Below are 23,674 nucleotides of genomic sequence, written 5' to 3'. Positions count from 1 at the left end.
ATCCACAAATCAGAATAGGGTATCTAACAACATATACCACAGACAGTAAGACACAAAACTATGTGTTTAAAGAAAGTAAAAATCTTAACCATTATGAAAACTTACATTACTAAAGTTATTAAACCATATGAGCAAAGGCAATAAAAAATATTCCAAAAAAACATCATTTAAATTTTACTCTGTGGCCTTAACCTTTGACCCATGACCAAAAAATCAATAAGTGTCTCTATCTAAGGACTACTGTGAAAGTTTTATTGTTCGGGGGGTATCAATTTTGTGGTTTTTGTGGGTATGCCAAACCACAAATATTGGTTCCTAATGAAAAGGAGATTTCCACTGAAAACCTCAAAACAACAAATTTAAGAATCCACAAACTTGTGTTTCTTCACTGATCCACGAATTAAAGTACTTTCAAAGTAACTGTAAATTCTAGAGTGTTCCTTGGTAAAGGTTTTGGAATAGTCAGCTTCATAAGAGATATAATAAGTACCAACAGGTTATTATACCACTGTTTTTTTCCCAAAGATTGAAGATTTCAAGTTTCTGTTGTAAAAATATGTGAATTTATTTTATCTTTGTTCTCATGGCTGATGTTTTCTCACAAAGTCACATCCACAGTATCATGAAAGTAAAACAAGGCTCAATTTAAAAAAATTGTTAAAATATTCAGGAAAAATCAACTGGTAAAGACTTTTTCTTTGAACTTTATTAATAAAAATTTCTTTCATAAAAAGTGATACCAAAAAATACATTGATCTTCAATCTTAAAAATATAAACGATTGAAATAATTCCTAAATACCTACATACAATTTTTTGAAGCAGGCATGGAATCACTAGATATTTCTTAAGTTGAGAGAACAAGGTCGTGGTTAAGTAGACAATAAAAAACAAACTATCATCACTGTTCTATAGATTTATGGAACTAAACAAATGGAAGTACATATCTCAACTTAAATTTGGCATTTTAAATATAAAATCCATAAACTGTTACATTATTGTATTTTGTGTGAAAGTCTAAACAGCATAGGAATCCAGTCCAGATCTGTAATGTAAATCTTGGGATCAAGGAAATATCATATATACATATGAGGAAGAATTACTTTTAATGTTTTTATATAATAATTTGAGTGTTTCTATTTTTACATCCAATGAGTACAGGAAAATTTGAATCCATGGGAATAAAACAACAAAATCATATAGTGGCACACATTGTCATACATGTACTAGGTATACTCCCACTTTAATTTGGGAAGTTAATTTTGGGCAGCAACAAAAATGCTTACAAAATAGCCATATCTGTATCAAAACCACACACCAAATACAAAAGCTATCCATCAAATGACAACTGAGACTTTTGTGAGTAAGTTTTCTCTATTCCAAGAAGTCCCAAGAAACAAGAAAAGATATAAGAGAGCAACTAAAATCGCTTACAACTATGCTCATCTATATAATGCAACACAGAACAATTGACTCCACTCTTAGAGAGCAGAGATTATTGCAAAGAAAAAATTCAGACAGAAAGACAGAAAGACAAGGTGATACCAATATACACCCACTCGTTGAAAACAGTGTCTACCTTGTAGGATGTCTTTTATCTTCCTCTGATAATAAAAACCAACAAAACTGTGGATAAGTCATCTTTCCTTCTAAAGCTGTTTTCCCTCTGGAAATAAAACCAATCAAATCTTTATAAAACATGCTGACATGGATTTTACATAGAAACAACTGAAATACATACATTGTTTTCAAATTAGAGAAAAATGTAACAATATTTCAAAGTGTGTTGGTTTTGTTCATTGGGTAGTTTTCTGGTTTGTTGGATCTATATTGTAGGTTTTTGTTGCATGATTTGTCATCATAGTTTATTCATGTACATGAATCTTTATTCTTAATAAAATTTACCTAACAGTTAATTAAGGAGGTAGACCTAGGGTAAGAGAAACAACTCTTGAAATCAGTGATATGTTTGTATCATATTCAATTTCACCAATGCCTATCAAGATTTCTTTTGAAACAGAATGAAATCAATCAGTTACTTTGATGCTTGCATGTGATTGATGTAAAATGCTGAATACAAATGTTCCAATGATTTTTAAGAGTTGTTTCCCTTACCCTAGGTCTAACTCCTGAAATTGATATATTTCCTTGCGAGAAACACCTAATTCAAAAATGATTAGATGCATTTAATTATATTGGAATAGAAACTTACCCCATCATAACAAAAGCAAAGAATTAGATATGAAAATGTTACATTGCAACACACAGCATCATTGAGTCTGAAGCATGTGCATGGTTAAGCAATCACAATCTTAAGTAAATAATCAACATTTCTATGTTTCATCACCTATTTTCTTAGCATGAACAACTCCAATAATTTATCATTAGACATTGACACAATTCATTTATCTGACTCTTTGACTTGTCTCATATTTTTTACAATTTTTATCATTACTTATAGAGAATGATGTCTAATATTTTTGCAATTATAATTATAAGCTGAGAATGATGTCTAAACAACATCCTGAATAAACTGTATATATGTCTAGACTGAATTCTTTAAACATGACAGTCACAAAGTATTCTCAGGATATTCACCTATAATTGCAGTGGAGGTTACAAAAAAAAATGCTGATTCTTATAGCACAGTAGAATCTAAGGGACTATTCCATGTAAAAAACAGCATGCATGGATTTGAAATATGAGATCTCATATTACAAATATGTTCACTTTCAACTGATGTGTCTAAATCAAATGATAGGTCATTTAACTCTTAACCTTAAGTTAATTGCTATTTTGTTGTTATCTTTTTTAACAGATCATTGTCTCATGAGTACTTTTCCATCATCTCTGTATCACATCTAAGCTTTTACTTAATAAAAGGAAACATAACAACATAATTCATAATGTTTTGAACTGAAAAAAAAACATAATAAAGAGCTTTGCAGAATGCAGCATGATATGACCACAGTGGTCAAACCCTGAACAGTTCAAGGTAAGTGTGGGCATAATATTAGTTTTTGATTCACTTAAAGTGTAGGGATAGTTCATTATAGAGACAAAAACAGGTTTGGACACAATAAAACACAAAATTTGAAATAATTAAAAATTTTCAGAATCAGACCAAAAATTAAAAAGTCAGTTTTTTGGGGTGTAGCACTATATATATAAAGCTTTGCCACGCACAGCATGACACAACCACAGTGGTCAAACCCTGAACAGTTGGGGCACGTGTGGATACAATTTTAATTTTGACACACTTATGCATAGGGACTTACAATGCATTATAGACACAACTGGTTTGGAAACACAATAAAGCACAAAATGTGAAATTCAATAAAAAATTTTGAAATCAGACCAAAAATTAAAATGATTTTTTTGGGGTATGGCCCATTTGACTCCCTTATAACTTGAAAATAGTCAGATTGACAAATGCAGGCAGGGATTTTTAAAAGAAATCCAATAAAAACAAATTCTCAAAATCTAACAAAAAATAAACGTGACATCAGGCAAATGCAAGTTTTGGCCCTTTATTTCTGAAAAATTAAAGTCTTAATCCCCAAAATCAATCCAAGTCTGACCATTGTGGTATAGAACATTGTGAAACAATATCATTTACATTCCTATGCTTTTACTGGAGATTTATAGTTGAATCTATGAAATGCTTGTTTTAGACCCTTTTTTGGCCCATAATTCTAAAATGGTTTGGGCTATAATCCCCAAAGTCAATACCAACCTTCCTTTTGTGTTTAGGAACCTTGTTGTAGAATTTTATAAAGATCAACCAACAAGCTATCACATGAAAACCAAGTGTCTACAGATGATGAAGGCATCGACAGTGCCATACCATTTTTTTGAGGTCGTATAAAAAGTCATTTTTTGGGGCATGGCTAAATTTTGTACCCTTTTAACTCCTAAACTGTTAAAGATAAGCCTACCCTGTGAAAAAGTTTCAAAACAGAATTTCAAGAGGAACAGATTGACATATAAATCATGAAAATCAGACCAACAATAAGCTTTTTCTATCAATTCTAATGATAACACCCATTTTCTCCATTTTAGCCCCTTATTTCTATAAGGGGTAGGACAAAAACCTAAACAAACTATAGGGCTCTCGACCATGTTCTTAAAAACAATGTGTTTAAATTCCAAATGATTGTACAAGTTTTTCTCAAGTTTCTGTAAATACACCAACAACATCGACAGGGTGATACCATTATACAACTGAAAAAAGTTTTTGCTTTTATAAAAAAAATCAGATGATAAAAATATGTTTCCCTTATGATTATGAATATACATAAGTAGCATTTAAGTTGCAATTTTTCCTGTATTATATTAGGAAATGACCTAAAAACAGATTTTTTTCTGACTAGTACAAACCTCATTACAGCACCAGAGAAAATTCTTTCTATTGTTCTGGAATTCACAGCTGAAAGTATATACATTTTTTACTTGTATTAATGTTGGCTTTTTTGTCATTCATTTTTTGTTCATTTAGCAATAATATCAAATGCTGCTCTGAACATTGAATAACAGATAAGTTCCATGTGTAGAGTCAAAATCAATATTAAAGGATTCTTTATTCACCAGTAAATAAAAAAATAATGAAATTCTACATTGTATTTTAGCAAAGTGGTCTAATTACAACAATAATTAATTCACTCATAAGAGAAATTTGATAATAGTGATATTCATTTTGTACTTTATTGTATATTGTACTTCCTTCCATCAATTATGAGGTCTTTCCTGTTATAAAAACATTTTACAAAATTGTTTATTTCATAAAAAAAAATTTAATTAAGCCAGGGAATATTAAATGATTAATACTTTTCTATAAGTTGCACTGAACAAAACCTAGATCTTGAATCACCTCCATTCAAAACTGGAATCAGGATTGTTTTAATTGGTTTCTTAAAAGACCTACATTATCTGCACACTGTGAAATATAATTTAAAACAAATGAAAAGAATTTGCACTTTGAAATTGTCATGCATACTTTAAATTTGTCAAGAATTACATTAAAACCTGTCTTTTAAAACCACAATCAAAAACCAGTATATTATCTGTTTATCTCTTTATACAGTCAAACTTCGAAAACCTGGGATTTCTTAACACAATTCAAAGTACCAAAATTTTCTCCTATATAATCAATATAAATAACCATGGATTTCTCAAACTTTGATTTTTCGAACACTCAAACTGACTAGTCAGTCCGTTCGGTAATAAATCTTAGAGAATAACCCTCACTAACTCTAACTCGTGAGCCATTTTGTCAGCTTGGATAATAAAAGGTGTGAAAAACTGAAACCCTATCACTAGTCAGTGTCATTTTAATTAATTACAGGTAATAATTAAGTCATCACTAATTAGGTAGTTTTGATCTTAACATAGTACTGACTGAAGTTTGAAAATATTCCAAGTTGGTATGATGAAAGCATGAAAGAAAAATCGAATAAAAACAAATTATTGACCAAGGAATGCAAACTCTCAACGTTTTTAAAAGCAAACACAGCATTTTCAATGTCCACAAATCAACATAATCTTCCGAAAGCGTATGAAAAAGATCCACGAACTAACACAACTTCGTAGGAAGAAGGCAATTTTTAACGATAAAGTCAAACTCGGACCAGCTACGAAAAAAATCTGGAAATATATGAACTTCAATTTCTCGAACTCCCGATAACTCGAACACATTGCAATGGTCCCTTGGAGTTCGAGCTACCGAGGTTTGACTGTATATGTTAATCATAATTTCTTATACACTTACCGTGTTCATTATGGCGAGACAAATCATGTTTATCAATTAACAGGTCATGATCTTTGTCTAATTCCCAGAATTTACAATATATCACATAAAAATGTTCATAAGAAAAAAAGTCCATCACTTGGTTGATATCATCTTCATCTTCTAATAAAGACAAGGTCTGAAAATATACAGTCCTAATTACGTACACATTTACCATTAAATCAATATTTAAAAAGAAATGCATCAACAAGTATAACACCAAGTTAATTATATGTATTAAATTTTGCATTGTAATAGGTTTTGCTATCCACTTTTCAAATCTTAGTGAAAACACCAGCTCTTCTATGTGGCAGAAAAGTATGTTAGTGTGTAGTGTGACATTTGATTAAATAAATCTACCGTTTTAATGTTTACGAGAGAAAAAACAAATAAAAGTTTCAGATCTGAATTAGACTTTTTTTTCTAAGCCGAACAAAAAGCACTCTTTTATTCTGAATAAGCAACAAATTGTAATAATACTTACAGACAAAAAATTACTTTTTCTAAGTTCTGTAACAGTTATTTTCCCTGACCAACTTCTGTTAACACAGTAAAATATTCTAGCTACCACCTAAAATTGAATTTAAAATAACATTTCAGTTCCAATCTTGACAAAATATATACAGTTGAGATTTTTTTTTATGATGTCAAGTATTTCATGCACATTAGATGTAATTTTCGATGTAAAAACTGACAAAGCATTTGTTTCATGTGTTTGATGTTACCTAATATGGATATCTTGTACAGAGATGATTTCACAAGGTCAACTAATGAAGTGGAAATTGGCAAAATTGTAATGGTAAAATCCTGATTTGAAATAGTGGAAATCAACTAGAAAAAGAAAATCATCCCTGCTTGTATAGCTAGTTAATACTCCAAAGTTTTTGGAGCCATATCAGTTTCTCATTCAGTTTTTCTGTTCTCTTAGTGGTGCTTACAGTTGTTATATGTTTGTTCAATTTTGCATGCTTCAGTTTTTAAATTTTTTTTTAAAATGTATACACTCAAATATAACTCTAACAGATATTTCCAATATGATAGTTTAACACTGGATTGAGAGTTATTCAGTTTATATTTATTACACAAGTATAATAAGAAACTGGTAAAAAGGACCTTTAAGGATGCCCTGAACAAATTTAAAGTTCTTAAACAAATGCAGTAAATGTAATTCAATGCGATTCAAGTTGGAAATAATGTTATATTTTATATCAGGGTAATTTCTAACTTTCAACTTTGCATTTAGTCCTTTCCAATACTTACAGTATTTACATAACGAGAATGAAATTCTGGAGCTTCTTGTAAAAATGTTAAACCGGGATGTGTATCTACTATATCCTGAAGAAGAAAAATGTTGTAAATGTGTATTGTAACTAAAGTATCTAGCATTTTAAATGTCTTTTAATGACTGTCTTAATTGACATCTCCATATTTTTTACAGAAGAAAGAGGAGCAAGCTAAAAGATAGTATGAGATTACATGCTAATAGGGTACTTCTTGGTACTGGGGTCTGAAACTTATAAAATATCAGGGATCATTTTTCTTTACTCTGAGAAAACCAACTAAATTTTATTTTAATACAGGAACTAAAATACATTAAGTTCAATAACTTCTTATATTATGATCCTCATTATGGAGTATTTCCAATTAACAGATTCTACTTAAATTTATCCGATGTTATTGCTATATAAAACCAAGGCTTCTATGCATTATTTGATTTATCTTCTTTATAAGCTTACCTGTACTAGAGGTATAAAATCTGATTCTTCTAAATAGTCCTTGCCTTGTGGATTGTGTATTGTTATTAACTTAACAAACCGAGAGGCTGGATCATGGCACACAGCAAATACCCTAAAAATATAATGAAATGGTGCACTTGCAATTTGTATTCGTAATACAAAGAAAAATTGCATTATATTTATGTTTCCATATGTTAAACCCCAACATCAGAAACATATGCAAAACTTGTTAAAAGGACTGAAGAAATATTGTGATTCTACATTTAAAAACATTAGAATTCACTAATTGACGTTTGTACATTTCCTGAAGTTTTAAAAGATAGTGATGTTAACTTCTGCCCAAGGAATAACAGGAGGAACTGAAAAGGTGTGCACTTTGTAACTGCTGTAAATAATGTGTTCTATGTGTAAAGAACTGTTGTACTTTGACGATCCAAACTTCTTTATTGATTTGTACATGTATTTGAGTGAGTTATATTTGCATTATTATTGAATTCCCTTGTTTTAGTAGATAGTCTGATTATTATTGGTGTTTGTGATATTCTGATTATGGGAGCAACTTTACCACTCCTACTCTTGCCATGAAAAATCGCATTGATATAAAACAATTTTCAGCTTACTGGTGTACATCATCTCAGCCTTTTGCCTTTCTAATATATCTTTTCCTCATCCTTGGTTTATTTTTAAGTTTTTCTTAAACATTAATAAAAGATACTTATAAGCAGGAACAATATTTTCAATTTACTTACTTTTTCCACATCACAGCGAACATTTGGAACGTAACATAGCTATTTTTGTTCCCACCAGCAGCAACATACAACAAACTCTTCCAGTATAGAGGTAGATTTATAACCTGAAAGTACAAGTTTTTTTTAGAGTGTGGCAAAATGTATGCATGTCCAAAATCTACTATTTAAACAACTAACTTGAATTCAAAATGGTCTGCTTCACTGTAATAAAAACACTGATGAAATTTGAACATTTTTAGTAGAAAGGAAATTGTTTTATTTGTTTTGCAGAACATAAGTTGTCCAGACTGACAAAATATAACAAGTTTTAAAAAGCACTGACAAAGTATTCTAAACAAATGATTGTCATATCTAAAAAATTAATCTATATTTCTGAAATTTTAATAGAAAAATTGTGCTTTTTGACAGAGTAGTTGATTTGTCTGATTCTATGGCAGAGTAATTCTTTTGTTCATTAATAGCCACAAAGCCTTGTCTTGATGATTATAATTTATAAATGAGTTCTTATTGAACACTTTTCACCTAGTACCCAATTTATAACCATAATAGAATGTAAATGCTTCTTTTAATCAATTTCATAATATTTATTTGAATTCTATATTTGAACCCTTTGGCAAAACAAATAGTCAATGAACGGACAATGATAATCTTGCATTCCAAAAAAAATAACCAATTGATATTATAGATAAAACTTGTTTATCAAATACAATACATGTAGATAGACATTTTCATTGAAAAAGTTACTTCTCAAATTAGATTCATCACTTATTGCAACAGTCTTGGCAGATGAGCTTAATATCAACAGCCCCGTGCAGGTCCGGGTGTTAAAAGAATAAGCCCGCAGCAGCGCTAAGCTGGTAGTAGAAGGCAATTAAATACTGCTCAGAAACCTAGCCAGGGGCTAGGCGCTCTGCCCACAGAGCAACCGGGATGTGTGCCCCAAGTGGTGGAATGGGGTACTCCTGGTGTGTTACATGCTGGCGTCGTCAGGCTATAATACGGAAAACCTGTCACGTTCCTTGCACGTCAAAGAATCCTGCTGTGGCATTCGATAGGAGTAGGAACCTTTGCAATCCCCCACAGGAGGCTAAATTGCCCGACCCTACCCATCCCTTCCTTTTGTCATGTGGCAATCAAAATTTGTTGACCCTATCATCCTTGTGTCCCATCCCATTTTTCATTTCATGTTCATTTTATCGTCCATTTCATGTTCATCGTCTGAATATAGCTGAAATATTGCTGCTCAGACGTTAAACCCCAACAATCAATCAATCAATCAATCATTAATATCAACAACTAAAAGGTTAAGGAATGTTAGCATTTGTCAAATTAACTAGACTAACACATGCTTTCCTTTTTAAAAATAACTATATAACATAATGTCTGGTAGCTTGAAAATTGTTATCATTTATAACAGCTGTTCTTACCTACATGATAACCCTATACCCACTTAATTTTGTGTTAAAGTTTTGCAAAAAAAAATCAGACAAAACAAACATTATAACAAATATTTTCTTAAACTCCTTATAAGTATTTCTGAGTTATCACCAGACCTGAGAATAACAGAACAATATGTATGATAATAGATTGATGGACAGACGAACTAAAACAGACGGTCAGACAAAAACAAGTATACTAATACTAAAATATGTCAGTAAAAAGAAAACTATAACAAAATTGTACATAAATAATGATCTGGCATGGTATATTAATTTCTAAATGAAATCATCACTTGTGCTTTGATAATCACTTTTCATGCAAAGCAGTGGTCCAAGAAATTATACTAAGCAACAAGCTGAAATTGAGGTGAATTTTTTTTCTCTGTAACATACAGAGTCGTAGATTTGAATTCTAGATTTGTCTTCCATTTGCAGAGTAATCTTTTCTTACATGTATATAGCCGAAACCTTGAAAACTAACATGCACAAGTTCTTCTCCTATAAATGGGAGGTAACTGTGTATTCCTCAAAAAAGAAAGAAGGCAAGTTACGAGATAAAGCTACTATGATTCACTTAAAAACAGGTACAATTTAGCATTATCCATGATAACCAGAAATATCCTTCTTTCAACTTTATAGTCATTTCACCTTAGATGTTTAAGAACATAATAAGATACTAGCATGTGCCTCTCTTCAGTAATTTTTCCTTAATTTACAATATATACATTATTAAAAAGATGTTTTCATGGGTTACATCTGGTTTAATTATGTAAAAGAAAGGTTATGAGATTTCTGAAAAAACAGACTATACATACGAAGTGAAATCATCAGCATCAAAAAGATCCAACTAGCTTTTTAATTCATTTCTTTCAAGTCTTGCCAAGATTTTCACAACATCATTTTATAAAGAAATAGCATAAAAACAGATTGCAGATTGATATAATTTTATTCCTGAGATATTATATGGTAAAAATAAAAGAGCTGCTGGCATTGTTCTGGACTTTTTATATTACAAGACAGAATTTGAGAACTATTAGCAGTTTATTGTTTATCCTGTGAACTAAAGGTAGATGCCAACTTCTAATACTGAATCTCCATCAAACATATTACTGTTAGTGGGAAGTAAAACAGTTGATATTCTTTACAAGATTTAATTTTTTTTTAATATACCAAGGTTGCGGATTTTTTAAAGAAACAAACTGCCTTTGCATGGATCTAGTGGAAGTTCTTGGGGCAGAAAAGAGAAGCTTCCTAGCATACACCTCTTACAATTTCAGAAAGACAGACTTTAAATAAAAAAAATGATAACCCTATATCAATTGAAAATTTTCTTCATAATAGAAATTAAGACTGATCTCGAAGGTTTTTGAATTTTTTCTTCATTCTACCCATTAAATTTAACTGCTATGAAAAGGTAACCTTTACTAACAAGGTACTAATTCAAAAACAAGAACAGCTACTAAAGAAGCTGTAGTCAATTATTTGAAGTTAATTGAAAAATAAAGACAAAGTCTAGAAATTACATATGAACAATCATAACAGGAATAAGAAAACAGAATGAGCTAGCAATATTTTTACAGCATACTGAACAGTATTGCATGAAAATATATACTCTGAACCAGCCATAAAATATATTTTTCTTTCATCAGTGTCAGCTGAGGTGATGAGCTCTGATACTCTGATATAATCTCTCTAGGCTTAATGAGACTCATGCCTAATTATCAATAACGTAACTCACATCCTTTCTTAACTTCCGTACTAATTATGATAGTTATCTACTTATTTTTTCATGAGATTTTATCACTGAATTTACCTGATTTCATGATCTAATTTGTATAAATAGTTTTCCAAACAGGCAGAGAAAACGCCCAAAACAAAAGTGTTACCGTAATTACATTCTAGTAAGAGATAAATTTTCGTAATTACATTTTCTGCAAAACCGTTCAATTTCATATTAAACTTGTCTGGTTTCTTTCTCTCTATTACATTTGAGGGCATTAACTTTCTTGATAGATGTTGGTAGGAATTTTATGGGTTTACCTTTTGTATTCACAGATTTAGAAATATTTATCAAGAATTGTGGGGTGTCACCTAAAACGTATCAAATTTTAGGAAATCTACACTTGGATCCCCCTTTTTCCCCCAACACCAAATGACTAAAGTTATTAACATTTCTTTTTGACATTATACACATGAGTAACCCTCTTGCCATAAAAAGCTACTATTTCAGTTTCGATTGTGTTATATTTCTTCTACTAAGTACCTTGTATTTTTGCACAAGGAATTTTATTTACAGATTATTTAGATTTCCTTGTGGCTTTTGATTTAAAAATAAGTTTTTATACTTTGTTCTTATTAAAAAAAGAAAACTACAGAAATAACTATTCAACAGTCTAAAATGGGGCCAATTTCAGTAACTAACTGTGTTTATGTTAGTACGCTCTAAAAACTAGGGTCAATAGCGAGGCAAAATATTTTCAGAAGTTTTTGACTGGTTTGTTTTGGAGACACATTCAGACTTTAATAGTACTTAGGGCAAAAAACTTTAGGGTAGACAAAAGAAATTAAAAATGATAGGGTATGCATTCTGATGCTTGTCAGCTCTTAGTGTTTTCAATATCAAAGAAGGAAATAAAATTTCACAGCTAGTGAGTTAAGGCACAACCAATTGAAAGCCTTTAAAGATGAGATGAAAAACTTGAAAGTATTTGATAATGAATTTTACAAACCTTTGTAATTGGTCCAAAATTATTCAGGAAAGCTTTTCCTCCTTCAAGTTTAGAGAACTCTTTTGATACTTTGTCAAGGATTTTTTCAGTCTCTTCTTTATTTATTGGTTTCCCATAAGGATAATAAAATTTAGGAATATTGAGGTTTTTTAACTGTTTTGATTTTCCTGCACTGTCCCGTTTATTTTTAGATTCCTTTGTAGAATCAGAGACTGTCACTGTAGTTATTGTAGATGTCCCTGTTGTCAGAGAGGGAGATAACTCCTTGTTTTCCTTATCACGATCCTTTATTAGTTCACTTGTACTGTCTTTTTTTAAGGAGTCTTTCACATCTTTTCCATTCTGAATAGATATGTTTGTCTGGAAATTAAAAAAATATAATATTCAATTAAAAATACTGATCTACATAATCTAAGTACAAATGAGATCAATGCAGAAGGTTATTTGATAGTATTAACAGAGTGCATGAAGTTTAGTGAGTTCACATCTTGAGGAACATGCATACCAAGTTTCATTACAATGTTACCGCATAATAGTTGGACAATAAGACTAAAATTTAGATAATCATCAGCTTATTTGCTTGGACATGATATTAAATTAAACAGTTTATGAGAAACCTTGTAAAACCATACCACTTTAACTAGTAATTCAATTTACAAATGTTCAAGATCCCAAGAAATTTAATAATGAAGTAACTCAGAAATCATGTGGCTTGTAATCTCTCTGCATCATGAATAAGTTTTATCCTTATTCAGGGTTTGGTTTGGACTGATTTTAGTGTCTTAGAGCTTTACTAATGAATATTTCCATCCATTAACTCGATCAATTCAGAATTTTTGAGTATCAGCTTGGACACTATCCAACTTGTTATAATCATGTACAATTTCAAGTGATTCTGGCAAAAAGTTGGAAGAAACTGTAAACAAACCAAGGAAACTAAAATTTATCATCAATATAAACTCCAGGTGTCAAATTAGAACTTCAACTGAAGGTCTGCACAATCTAAATTACCAAGAAAAAAATTATCATTTATCTATAAACCAAAACTCCGCTAGAGGATAAGATTTCAGTGAGTTCAAATAAACATGTTATTTCAACAGATACATAAATATCTAAAACCCAAATAACTATTCCTTATAGTTCAAATATATATACTGTCTGAAACAGCTGTCATGGATACCCCCTCAGTTTCTATCAACAAGAACTGCAGAAACTTAATATCAACAAATGTTGCTATTTTGGGACCAAACTGTAGGCTGAAGCAACATGAACTGAATGGAAGGTGAAGTGCTCAGCCTCATTTGATTGAAAATATATTTTTAGGACTTAGTCACTTTTAGACAAAGGTATATCTATTTCATAAGGGTTTTTTCTTCTGACATTCCTTGGTTGACACAACACAGTCTTATATAGGACAGCTGTTTCATAGATTTAAAAAGATCAATCAAACTGTAAGGCACGATTATTTGGGGAATAAAACTGTAAAAATACACTGAAGTAAGAGCTTAAGAGTAGCATCCCCTTGCTTTGTAAAAATTTTGACTCTGCCCTATAACCTTGGAAATCAAAATGGTGTCAGAATTTCCTAAAAAACTACATAGGAAACAAGTTTTATCAAAACCTATTGAGGATGTTGGTAGATGTAGATCGAGAAAATTTGAAAAATGGCGAGGAACACCCCTCCCATATCTCTGTCATAATGTTGTTAAGTGGAAAATTTTGTAAGAAACAAAGAAGCAGACAAAATTTTAGAAAAGTGCAAGGAGAAAGAAAGAAAAGAAAAAGTTAAAAAAACTCTCAAGGATTATAGGAGTAGACATCTTTTTGGCAAACTACAACAGAAAGAATAGGTTGAACCATGAGAGGATGGCTTATCTTTTGGCTATTTTCTACATTCTTCTATCAATCAACTAATTAATACATTAATTGGACATGATAGAACATGCAGTTAATACAATCCTACAAGTGGTTGTAGCTGATCACGTACATGTACATTAAATGAATGGAACATATACACAAGATACACTTAGAGTTATGATATTATAAAGTTTCTGGCATTTGTTTTAAGTCAAAGGGAACTGACAATACTCCAGCAGAAACCTAGAACAGAGTGACGACCAAAGTACTTTTTTAAAATCTAGGCTTTAAACTCAGAAGAATAAATGATAATGCCAGTTTGCCCAAAATGGACAGAAAAAGTCTAATTCACAATATAAGTCAACAGTCCAACCTGTATGTTTATGTTGGTATGTTAAGAGGAATCAGCATCATGTTTATTTGGTAGCTTTATGGTCTTAATTAAAGTTTCTAAGATTTACGAGAAGTAATGATCAATCGCTATTTCATAACCTGTGGCAATGAAGACTAAACCCAATTAAGACTCTTCTTCTCCCACCCAACATCATTAAGTTTTAGTTTGTTCATCTGACTATTGTGGCAATGTTGAAAGACCTACATGAGCTGAGCCCCTGAGTTTATCTTGTGTTTATACTGATAGTTGAGTAGCTTTAAAGTCTTCAATTAATGATAAATACAACCTAACAAATCAGAAAGGAGAAAATGCTAGACAGACAGATAGACAGACATAAAGATACTTGAAGTCCATTCCATAATTTTTTTGTGAAAAACAAGAGCGAAAAATGCTAAGTCTGATAAATAAATCAAAAGAAAGTGTTGACTACAAAGCCTTTAATGACACTATATATAACAAAAGTACACACATTTTAATATGTCAAAAATAAATCCTACATGCATTTCAGGATTATCATAAAGCAACACACTAAGATATAAAATATTATTTTAAGCGTCTTAATGTGATTCTTGAGTTATTTCTGATTACCAAAGAAGGAAGAAATCTTGATAGGTCTCACAAAATATTTGCATTACTAAAGAAACGAAATTTAAAGCCTAAAAAAATTGAGAACGATTGGATTACAAAACATTTTCTCAAGCAAACAAACAATATGGAACTCATATCAAAAAAATTTTAATAACCCAGAAAAGCCTTTTTAATGAATAGGTGACAAATTATGCAAAAAATTTCTTTATGGAAATATATCTTTTATAAAATTATTTAAAAACCACAAAGTTACAATTCAAGAGAACAGTTGACATTTCATTGTCAAATGATTTGTTTGAAGTTCGCCACACACTTTGATCCTAACAGACATGCAGTACTGCTTTAATTTACAGTACAGGATTTGTAATATTTTTCTTTTTATCAAAATATGATAAATAGAGCTATAAATACATAGTTATTAAAGAAAGAGAGAGAAAAAAAGAAACAGCTGCATTAAAAGTATCATGATTTTTCAAGTACATGTCATGTGAAGCAAAAACTTAATTTCTTCGTCAGTAACACATAAGCACTAAAATACTTTGAAAAAATACAAGCATTTTGCCAGAAATCTAAAATGAACTGCACAAAAACCATCAAAATTGAGTCCACTACAATCTTAAACCAGTACAGACATGACTAAGCTAGGAACCTTTTTCCTTCTAAACTACCAGTAGATTTTATAAGTTATGATATATGTATATGTTAAAGTGGTGGATCCAGGAGGGGGTAGGGTTAAAAAACCTCAAGGTCAAAACCTCACCCCCTCTTTTTGTTGGACATTTTTGTTAATTTCAAACAGAGTAATGGCAAATATGAGCATATGATAGTCTGGAACTACACAATTAAATCAGTATTCTTTAAATTGACAGGCATTTACTGAATATTTAATAACCAGGCATTATAGATTTAACATGTTATAACAAGTTATGGCTTCTTGGACCAGGCATTATGACTTATTATGGCTTTTCAGACCTGTCCATTATAACTTTCTTAAAAAAAAAGGCTATGTTATATCATTAGGTAAACAAAAAAGGATGTCAATTTCAGCTTATAAAAACATGATAGAGAAATAAACTAAAAATTATTTTGTCATATTAAATTTGAACTCACTCAGAACATGCATTTAGATTCCATCTATGTGTTGACTTATAAGACAATCAACAATTTTTAAAACTGGTAAATAAATATATTGAGAAATGAGTATTTCTTCATAATAAACAAGTTAATGTTCTCGATTGGTAATAATGGCCCTTGGCAGACTGCAAGAGTCCTCAGCACTGCCTCTGACTATTATAGTCTTCTATTGCCCATTATTACAGACCAAGGTCATATAACTGGTCCATTATGGAAAAACACATTTATTAATACTATAATGAAACCTGATATCTGGTAATGCAATTGAAAAAAACAAGCTAATGAAATAAAAGAGTAAAAAAAAAGTTTCAATTGTAATATTTTAATTTTTATTTTACCAGTTAAATCTTTCTTAAAATATCCTTTATTTTTTTTTTTTTTTTAGGAATTTAAAGGAGTGCATTTGCACCCAATCAACTGTCCGTTCCAGTGTATCACATTGGTGCCTGAATTCTTACTTCTGTCATAAAGAGACCATTGACAATAGATGAGCATACTCACATTCATTCAAAGCAAGTTTTACAAGACTGTAGAAATAGCATTTAAAGAGAAAAACCAAGAATATCTTAGCTGGCTAATTCATCAAGCTTTCTCATGATATTTCTCTCACACATCAAACTATATGTTACAACTGACCATTAACATACCATGAAACAAGGGGAAAAGTTACAAGACATTTTGGTTGTTAGCTATATGAAAAAAAAAAAAATTAGTTACACATAAAATGACCATGAAACAATCATAACATGAACTATGATGATCCCAGCCTTAAAAGGGTTTCTATTTATTGCTTGCATAGTTCTAACTACTCAAGCCAACATCTATTAACTGTCAAAAAACATGTTTCCTGTGGCCTGCATTTAAATAGAACACAAAACATTTCTGTCTCAAATGTCCTAAAAACCTATCAGTGTCTTTCTACTGGTACTTAAACAACAAATTAAATGTGATAAACCTCACATACACTATCCAGCTGTATGATACTATATACAAGCTAAAAATATTAATATTTTTTGGGCCAAAATATTGTTAGTTGTTGCAGTGATAAATTAGTGAAGTTTAATACTACTGGTATTAATAATCAAATTAAATTGATATTCAGTTGGAAATTGAATTCTAAATAACTAAACCACAAAAGCAACCTTACATGTACTTCACATACAAAAATTAAGTTGCACATGCTGTCATGCTGGGTATACCCCTGCTCGTACAGGAATTCAATATAGGACAGCAACCAAAATCACCTAAAACCTGCACATCATATTTATAAAGACACATACCAAGTAAGAAATCAATCCATCCCTTCAAAGCCGAAATAATTTTAACAAAATTTGGACAGATGGAATGATAGATAGACAGACAAGGTGATTCCTTTACTGTACATTCATAATAACTAAAACAAAAATACCATTTGTGCATAAAAGAGAACTAGGATGGTGCCCCTATCCACCACTCACCCCCACCTCACCCCAAACCTTGGTGGAAAATTTCTGATTCTGCCCCTGAATACTACACAAGGGAAATAAAAAGTATCACTAAACTTTTATTTTACTACCAGTATGCATCTGAAATGTTTCATCCTATCTAAATAGACTGAAGAAATTTGAAAAGATAGAGGCTAACACATCATTAGATGGATATTAACAGTATATATTTCTTGATATCTTGTTCCCCCAAGGAGCCAGAAAAGAAAGACTTCTTTCTATGTGAACAACTGTTATTTTGAAACATGCATCCAATTACAAAGTGCAAAACAATTAAATATCAATGAAGATGTCAAAAATATGCAACTTTAACATAAATTGACACCATTCTTTGGTGACATGCTGGAATTTTGTGGTTTTGGACAATGAAGTACTGTTTCATAAAGATCGACTTTTCTATGTAAAATAAGCTGTAAATGATGAACTTAATAACTCTTAAAAAAAAAAAATCTTTTGATGTAATTCTAGTTTTTCTATGTGAAATGGAATTTTACTTTTCAAGAATTTATCTTACAAAAGGTGGGTCGTGATCAAATTAAGAAGAGTGAAACAAAAGGGATTTATTTATTTAACAATGAGCAACTTTAATTTATCTAAACTTGTCAAGCTATGAAATCTCCAAGTAGAACCTACATTTACAGCATAACATCCCTCCCCCTCCAAATGTTAATAGTCATCCAGAAAAAAGAACATGGTCAGCTGAAATGTGTATTTAAATCATGATTCAGTACTCAATAATGCTTAGTGACAAAAATTTCATGGTCTTAAGTGTACTTTAAGAAAAAATCTTCGTCACAGCATAAACTAAAATACATTTCATGTAAATTTTCAAATATTCAACAAAAAATCTTATTTATCATAATCTATGACTGTAGGACACCGATTATGACAAATCTAGAATTAGATCAATCAGTATTAAGGATATCAAAATACCAGGTCAACTGCTTAAGGCCTAAAATTACCAAATATTTTGTTATTTCCTTGCCTGTGAACATGTATAAAGTAGAATGATCAATGGAGAAATATGCTGTCAACTATGTATGAAGACAACTTACAAGTCACGCAAATCTTAAATCATCATTTAATTATTTAATGTTTTCTTTTCTAAATTTAGTCTTTTAAACATTTACAACTCAATTGACTAGTTTAAAATAAACCAGACATCATGCAAGAATATATTATGTTGGTAGTGTATTGGCTGCTATTTTACTTGAACTATAATGAGAGCCTATCTAGTTTCTCAATCACATTGAGCTTATTATGTAATTTATGTACTAGGCCTAAAATTTTGTTTGTTTCCAGTAACTAGACCTACCAAACCCAACTTTTTTTCATTGGAATTTTCACAGACTATATTCTCGAAAGTATTGTTCCCGATTGATTAGTTGAATGTAGTTTAATGTCAGATATTTGGAGAGCAACCAAAAAGACCATGTTTTGAATCAGTCCGACAGGTGTTGCAGACTTTTAAATGAGCTATCCCAAAGAAGTAACCACCCATGTCTTATTCATGCAGAATGCTTAGCAGAGAAGCTACCAATTTCAAAGTCATATGTACGACTTGGCCAGGGATCTGTCCTTGACAGAATTGTTTTAATTTTATCCAACTGAAGCGCTATCAAATATATTAAATCTTAGAATTGTGTAAAACCTAGCAAAAATATATGATTGAAAAAAACACCTTCACCTTCAGTGCTAAACAGAGATAGTGCTTCAAAAAATAATGATCCTAAAAGAAATAAATATATATCGCAGATCTACCAACCATATATATTTTCAGTAGGTGTTGTTTTCACAATGAAGAAGGTCAAACAATTCATGTTGGTGTAAATTTTATAGTCAGATGTCTTAACTATTAAACAAATTAGACAAGAGTATCTTTTGAGGGGTTAATTTTGCAGATATTATATGACTGCCCATGTAGTGTTTAGAGTGTTGTTGGCTAATATCAAAACATCTAAATGATACCGCTGACCGATTGATTGCCGACAGATCAATAACCGATGACCGGTGACAGATCGTTATTGACCGATGTGTGGCCATGTAATGCGACCACCGGTTTAATGGATCGATTGACAAATCAATGACAGATTGGAAAATGAATGGTGATCATTGATCAATCACAATTTTTGATGCACGGATCAGTTCAGGTATTGTAGTCATGTGTAAAAATCAGAAATTCCAGTCTTGAATGGGTGTCAGACTTGAGTTTGAAATTCAGTTAACAAATAAGTTCTTTCTAAAACATTAGATTAAATGTTGCTATATAATAGTTAGAAAAGAAAGTCCAATTTTTGAGATATTTCATGAAAATTATGATGTACTGGTTGATAAGGTCATGAGCTTTCTAAAATTAAATAAGAAAATGGCCAAAAAGTGGGTGGGGGAGGTTCAAGAGCATAATGGTAAACTGGACAATACCATTGTCCTCTACAAAGTGTACAACATGTCTCATTATAAGGTCATCAATCTCTGACAAAAACCAAATAGACCATTTAAACTATAGAAGACTGGGTGGACACAGACCAATGGAAATAAAAAATAACATAGGAGGGTTAAATGATGAAAGATTCCAGAAGATTCAATCTGTTGATGATTTGAATGGAGTTTTTAGCAGGTTTCCTGCAGCAAAGAGTACTTTTCTGTTCCTTTGTGGAACATTCTTCCTTGTTATTTTCATATTCATAACTGTTCTCCTCGCCAACCCTTGGACCTTCCTACATTTTAAAGACAAAATAAAACTAGAGGCTTCTGCGAACCTGAATTGTTCATCTGGTTCATTTTTTCACCTTTCAAGGGCAACAACTCTAGTAAGAAGTCATCCTACAACTTTGACACATTTAGACTTTTGTAAGCCTTATCATATAAGGATCAATATTTCATCAATGCAAGTTTTGTCCCATCTATTATAGATTTCCAGATATTGGCTAAAAACTGCATAAAAAAAAAAAAAAAAAAATGGCATTTTTTGTATTCCAAGTACAATAGCTTTCATAAGGAATCCTTCTACAACTTAGACCCATTGAGACTTTTGTAGATCTTATCATATGAATCATTTCACCAATTGAAAGTTTTTTCCTATCTACAATGGATTTCAAGATACTGGCTATAAAACTGAAAAAAAAACAAAAAAAAAAAAAAAACATAAATTTTCACCTTTCAAGGACAATAACTCTGACAAGGAGTCTTCCTACAACTTTGACCCGATGGAGAGTTTGAAGAGCTGTCAAAGTTGAGAAGGAAAGTCACTTTCATTTTCTAATATCTTTTATAGTTTTTGAGAAATATTTAGAAATTGATGACATGACCTTTGTGGACTAAAACAACATGTAGCAATGGCTGCCATGTTTTATGACTGATCTATGTAACTGACACAATTTTTAAATTACATACTCTAATGATGCTGGTGAACAAGTTTGCTGATATTAAACTGAGTGGTTTCAAAGATTTTTGAAGTATGCACAATGATGTTTCTATACATCATCATTTATTTAAACTACATTGACTGTTAAACAGGTTGTGTTTTACAATGTGATCACAACAGTAGTGTGGCAATTTGACACACTCTGAACACAAGTAAAACAACAGGCAGTAAAGGAGAATAAAAACAAATACTTTTTCAAACCAACTGAAGTGACCTGGGATCAATACAATACACACTTAGTGATTCATGTAAAATAGTGATAAAATAAAAAAAAAACACCTCAGACAATAAGATAGATTGTGAGTGCAAGACCAGAGAAACAAGGGGTACTTGAAAAAATCTTGAGAAAAATCATTTGATTAGTGGGAAGCTTGGAAACAGATTACCCCCAGTTACCCTCCTTCAAGTAAGAAGCTTGGAAACAGATTATCCCCAGTCAGCCTCCTTCAAGTGGGAAGCTTGGAAACAGAATACCCCCAGTTAGCCTCCTTCAAGTGGGAAGCTTGGAAACAGATTACCCCCAGTTAGCCTCCTTTTAGTGGGAAGCTTGGAAACAGATTACCCCCAGTTAGCCTCCTTCAAGTGGGAAGCTTGGAAACAGATTACCCCCAGTTAGCCTCTTCAAGTGGGAAGCTTGGAAACAGATTACCCCCAGTCAGCCTCCTTTTAGTGGGAAGCTTGGAAACAGATTACCCCCAGTTAGCCTCCTTCAAGTGGGAAGCTTGGAAACAGATTACCCCCAGTTAGCCTCCTTCAAGTGGGAAGCTTGGAAACAGATTACCCCCAGTTAGCCTCCTTTTAGTGGGAAGCTTGGAAACAGATTACCCCCAGTTAGCCTCCTTTTAGTGGGAAGCTTGGAAACAGATTACCCCCAGTTAGCCTCCTTCAAGTAAGAAGCTTGGAAACAGATTATCCCCAGTCAGCCTCCTTCAAGTGGGAAGCTTGGAAACAGAATACCCCCAGTTAGCCTCCTTCAAGTGGGAAGCTTGGAAACAGATTACCCCCAGTTAGCCTCCTTTTAGTGGGAAGCTTGGAAACAGATTACCCCCAGTTAGCCTCCTTTTAGTGGGAAGCTTGGAAACAGATTACCCCCAGTTAGCCTCCTTTAAGTGGGAAGCTTGGAAACAGATTACCCCCAGTTAGCCTCCTTCAAGTGGGAAGCTTGGAAACAGATTAACCCCAGTTACCCTCCTTCAAGTGGGAAGCTTGGAAACAGATTACCCCAAGTAAGCCTCCTTTAAGTGACCACAAATAAACATACTATTAGATGTAATGATAATGGAATTTTTTCAGGTCATTTGACAGGCTGTGGATACTTAGATGTCTAGATGAGATGTAAAGATTATTGATGACCTCTGGCCTTAGTTAATGACCTATGACCATCCACTGGACACCTGAGATACAGACCTACCTGGTATATAACAGGTTATAAACTTTGACAACAAATAATTATTAAGGACATACCTGATTTATGGAATTGATTGATTGATTGATTGATTGTTTAATGTCCAAGCAGCAATATTTCTGCAATATTCAGACAAGATTTATGGAAAAAAGAGGGGGGGAACTTATTGACCAATGTTCAAGCAAAGGCAGATCTTTTTTGACACTCTTAGTCCAATGTGAAGAATTGGCAGGAGCAACTCATTGACATGAACCTCCACCCATACACATTGTTACACTTCACCAGTTCAATTCATTATGCCTGTTTTACAGAGCAAATAAAACATGAGGTATCAATTGTAGAAGAAAAAATCTGAGAGGGTCAGAAAATGGAAACCAAAAAGTTTAGGTAGCCATGGACAATGAAAGATTGTTAAAATTTTAATACAAAAATTAACATATTTTAAGGACACTTTATTACAACTTAAAATCCTCTCACAATCAGTATTTTTGGCTAAAAAAAGTCCTAAACTCATTCAACCAGTTAAAGGGGCTCATGTAGTCTCCTCATCTAACTACCTATACCAATACAAATGTTAAAGTACTGATAAAACTCTTTTACAGTAGTACCCTAGTCTACAGTTTTAACACAAAGCTCTACAAAGCACATTATCAATTGTAACAAGGGAAACCTATTTATCTTTATCACCAGAGGTGCACATACCATGCAAATACAATATGCAAAAACATGAATCTCTCATCATAAGAAGTGCACAGATGGTGTTTTACCTGATAACAGAGGAAATGAATGGGTGTAGGGTTAGGATTATTACTGATGAAGTGTATCAGCCTCTACATTTCACATTATTCACCAGAATACACTTTTGGAGAACTATAAACATTTGAATAAAGATTCAAGTTTTACATTGAAATAATATACTTCAGCAAAGACACAGAAGATCTAAATGTAATAT

At 31.7% G+C, this 23,674-nt stretch overlaps 1 protein-coding gene across 5 annotated transcripts in view; it reads right to left on the bottom strand.

Annotated features, from left to right (window-relative positions):
- The window catches only part of LOC148624839 (serine/threonine-protein phosphatase 2A regulatory subunit B'' subunit beta-like), a 39,064-nt gene that overhangs the window by 11,532 nt on the left and 3,858 nt on the right, over positions 1-23,674 (bottom strand). For all 5 annotated transcript variants that reach the window (XM_088567812.1, XM_088567815.1, XM_088567817.1 and 2 more), the window contains exons 3-10: positions 12,437-12,796; positions 8,269-8,372; positions 7,520-7,631; positions 7,044-7,118; positions 6,268-6,354; positions 5,766-5,922; positions 4,379-4,427; positions 1,578-1,664 (exon numbers count right to left, since the gene is read on the bottom strand). In XM_088567812.1, the coding sequence (XP_088423938.1) occupies positions 1,578-1,664; positions 4,379-4,427; positions 5,766-5,922; positions 6,268-6,354; positions 7,044-7,118; positions 7,520-7,631; positions 8,269-8,372; positions 12,437-12,796 (1,031 nt within the window). The remainder of the gene's footprint in view (positions 1-1,577; positions 1,665-4,378; positions 4,428-5,765; positions 5,923-6,267; positions 6,355-7,043; positions 7,119-7,519; positions 7,632-8,268; positions 8,373-12,436; positions 12,797-23,674) is intronic.

Source organism: Perna viridis, chromosome 2 (assembly GCF_037379345.1).
Source record: "Perna viridis isolate PV_CMFRI_1.1 ecotype Kerala chromosome 2, ASM3737934v1, whole genome shotgun sequence".
NCBI classification, from domain to species: domain Eukaryota; kingdom Metazoa; phylum Mollusca; class Bivalvia; order Mytilida; family Mytilidae; genus Perna; species Perna viridis.
The sequence above is the reverse complement of the archived record's forward strand: the minus strand, read 5'-3'. Positions and strand labels throughout refer to the sequence as shown.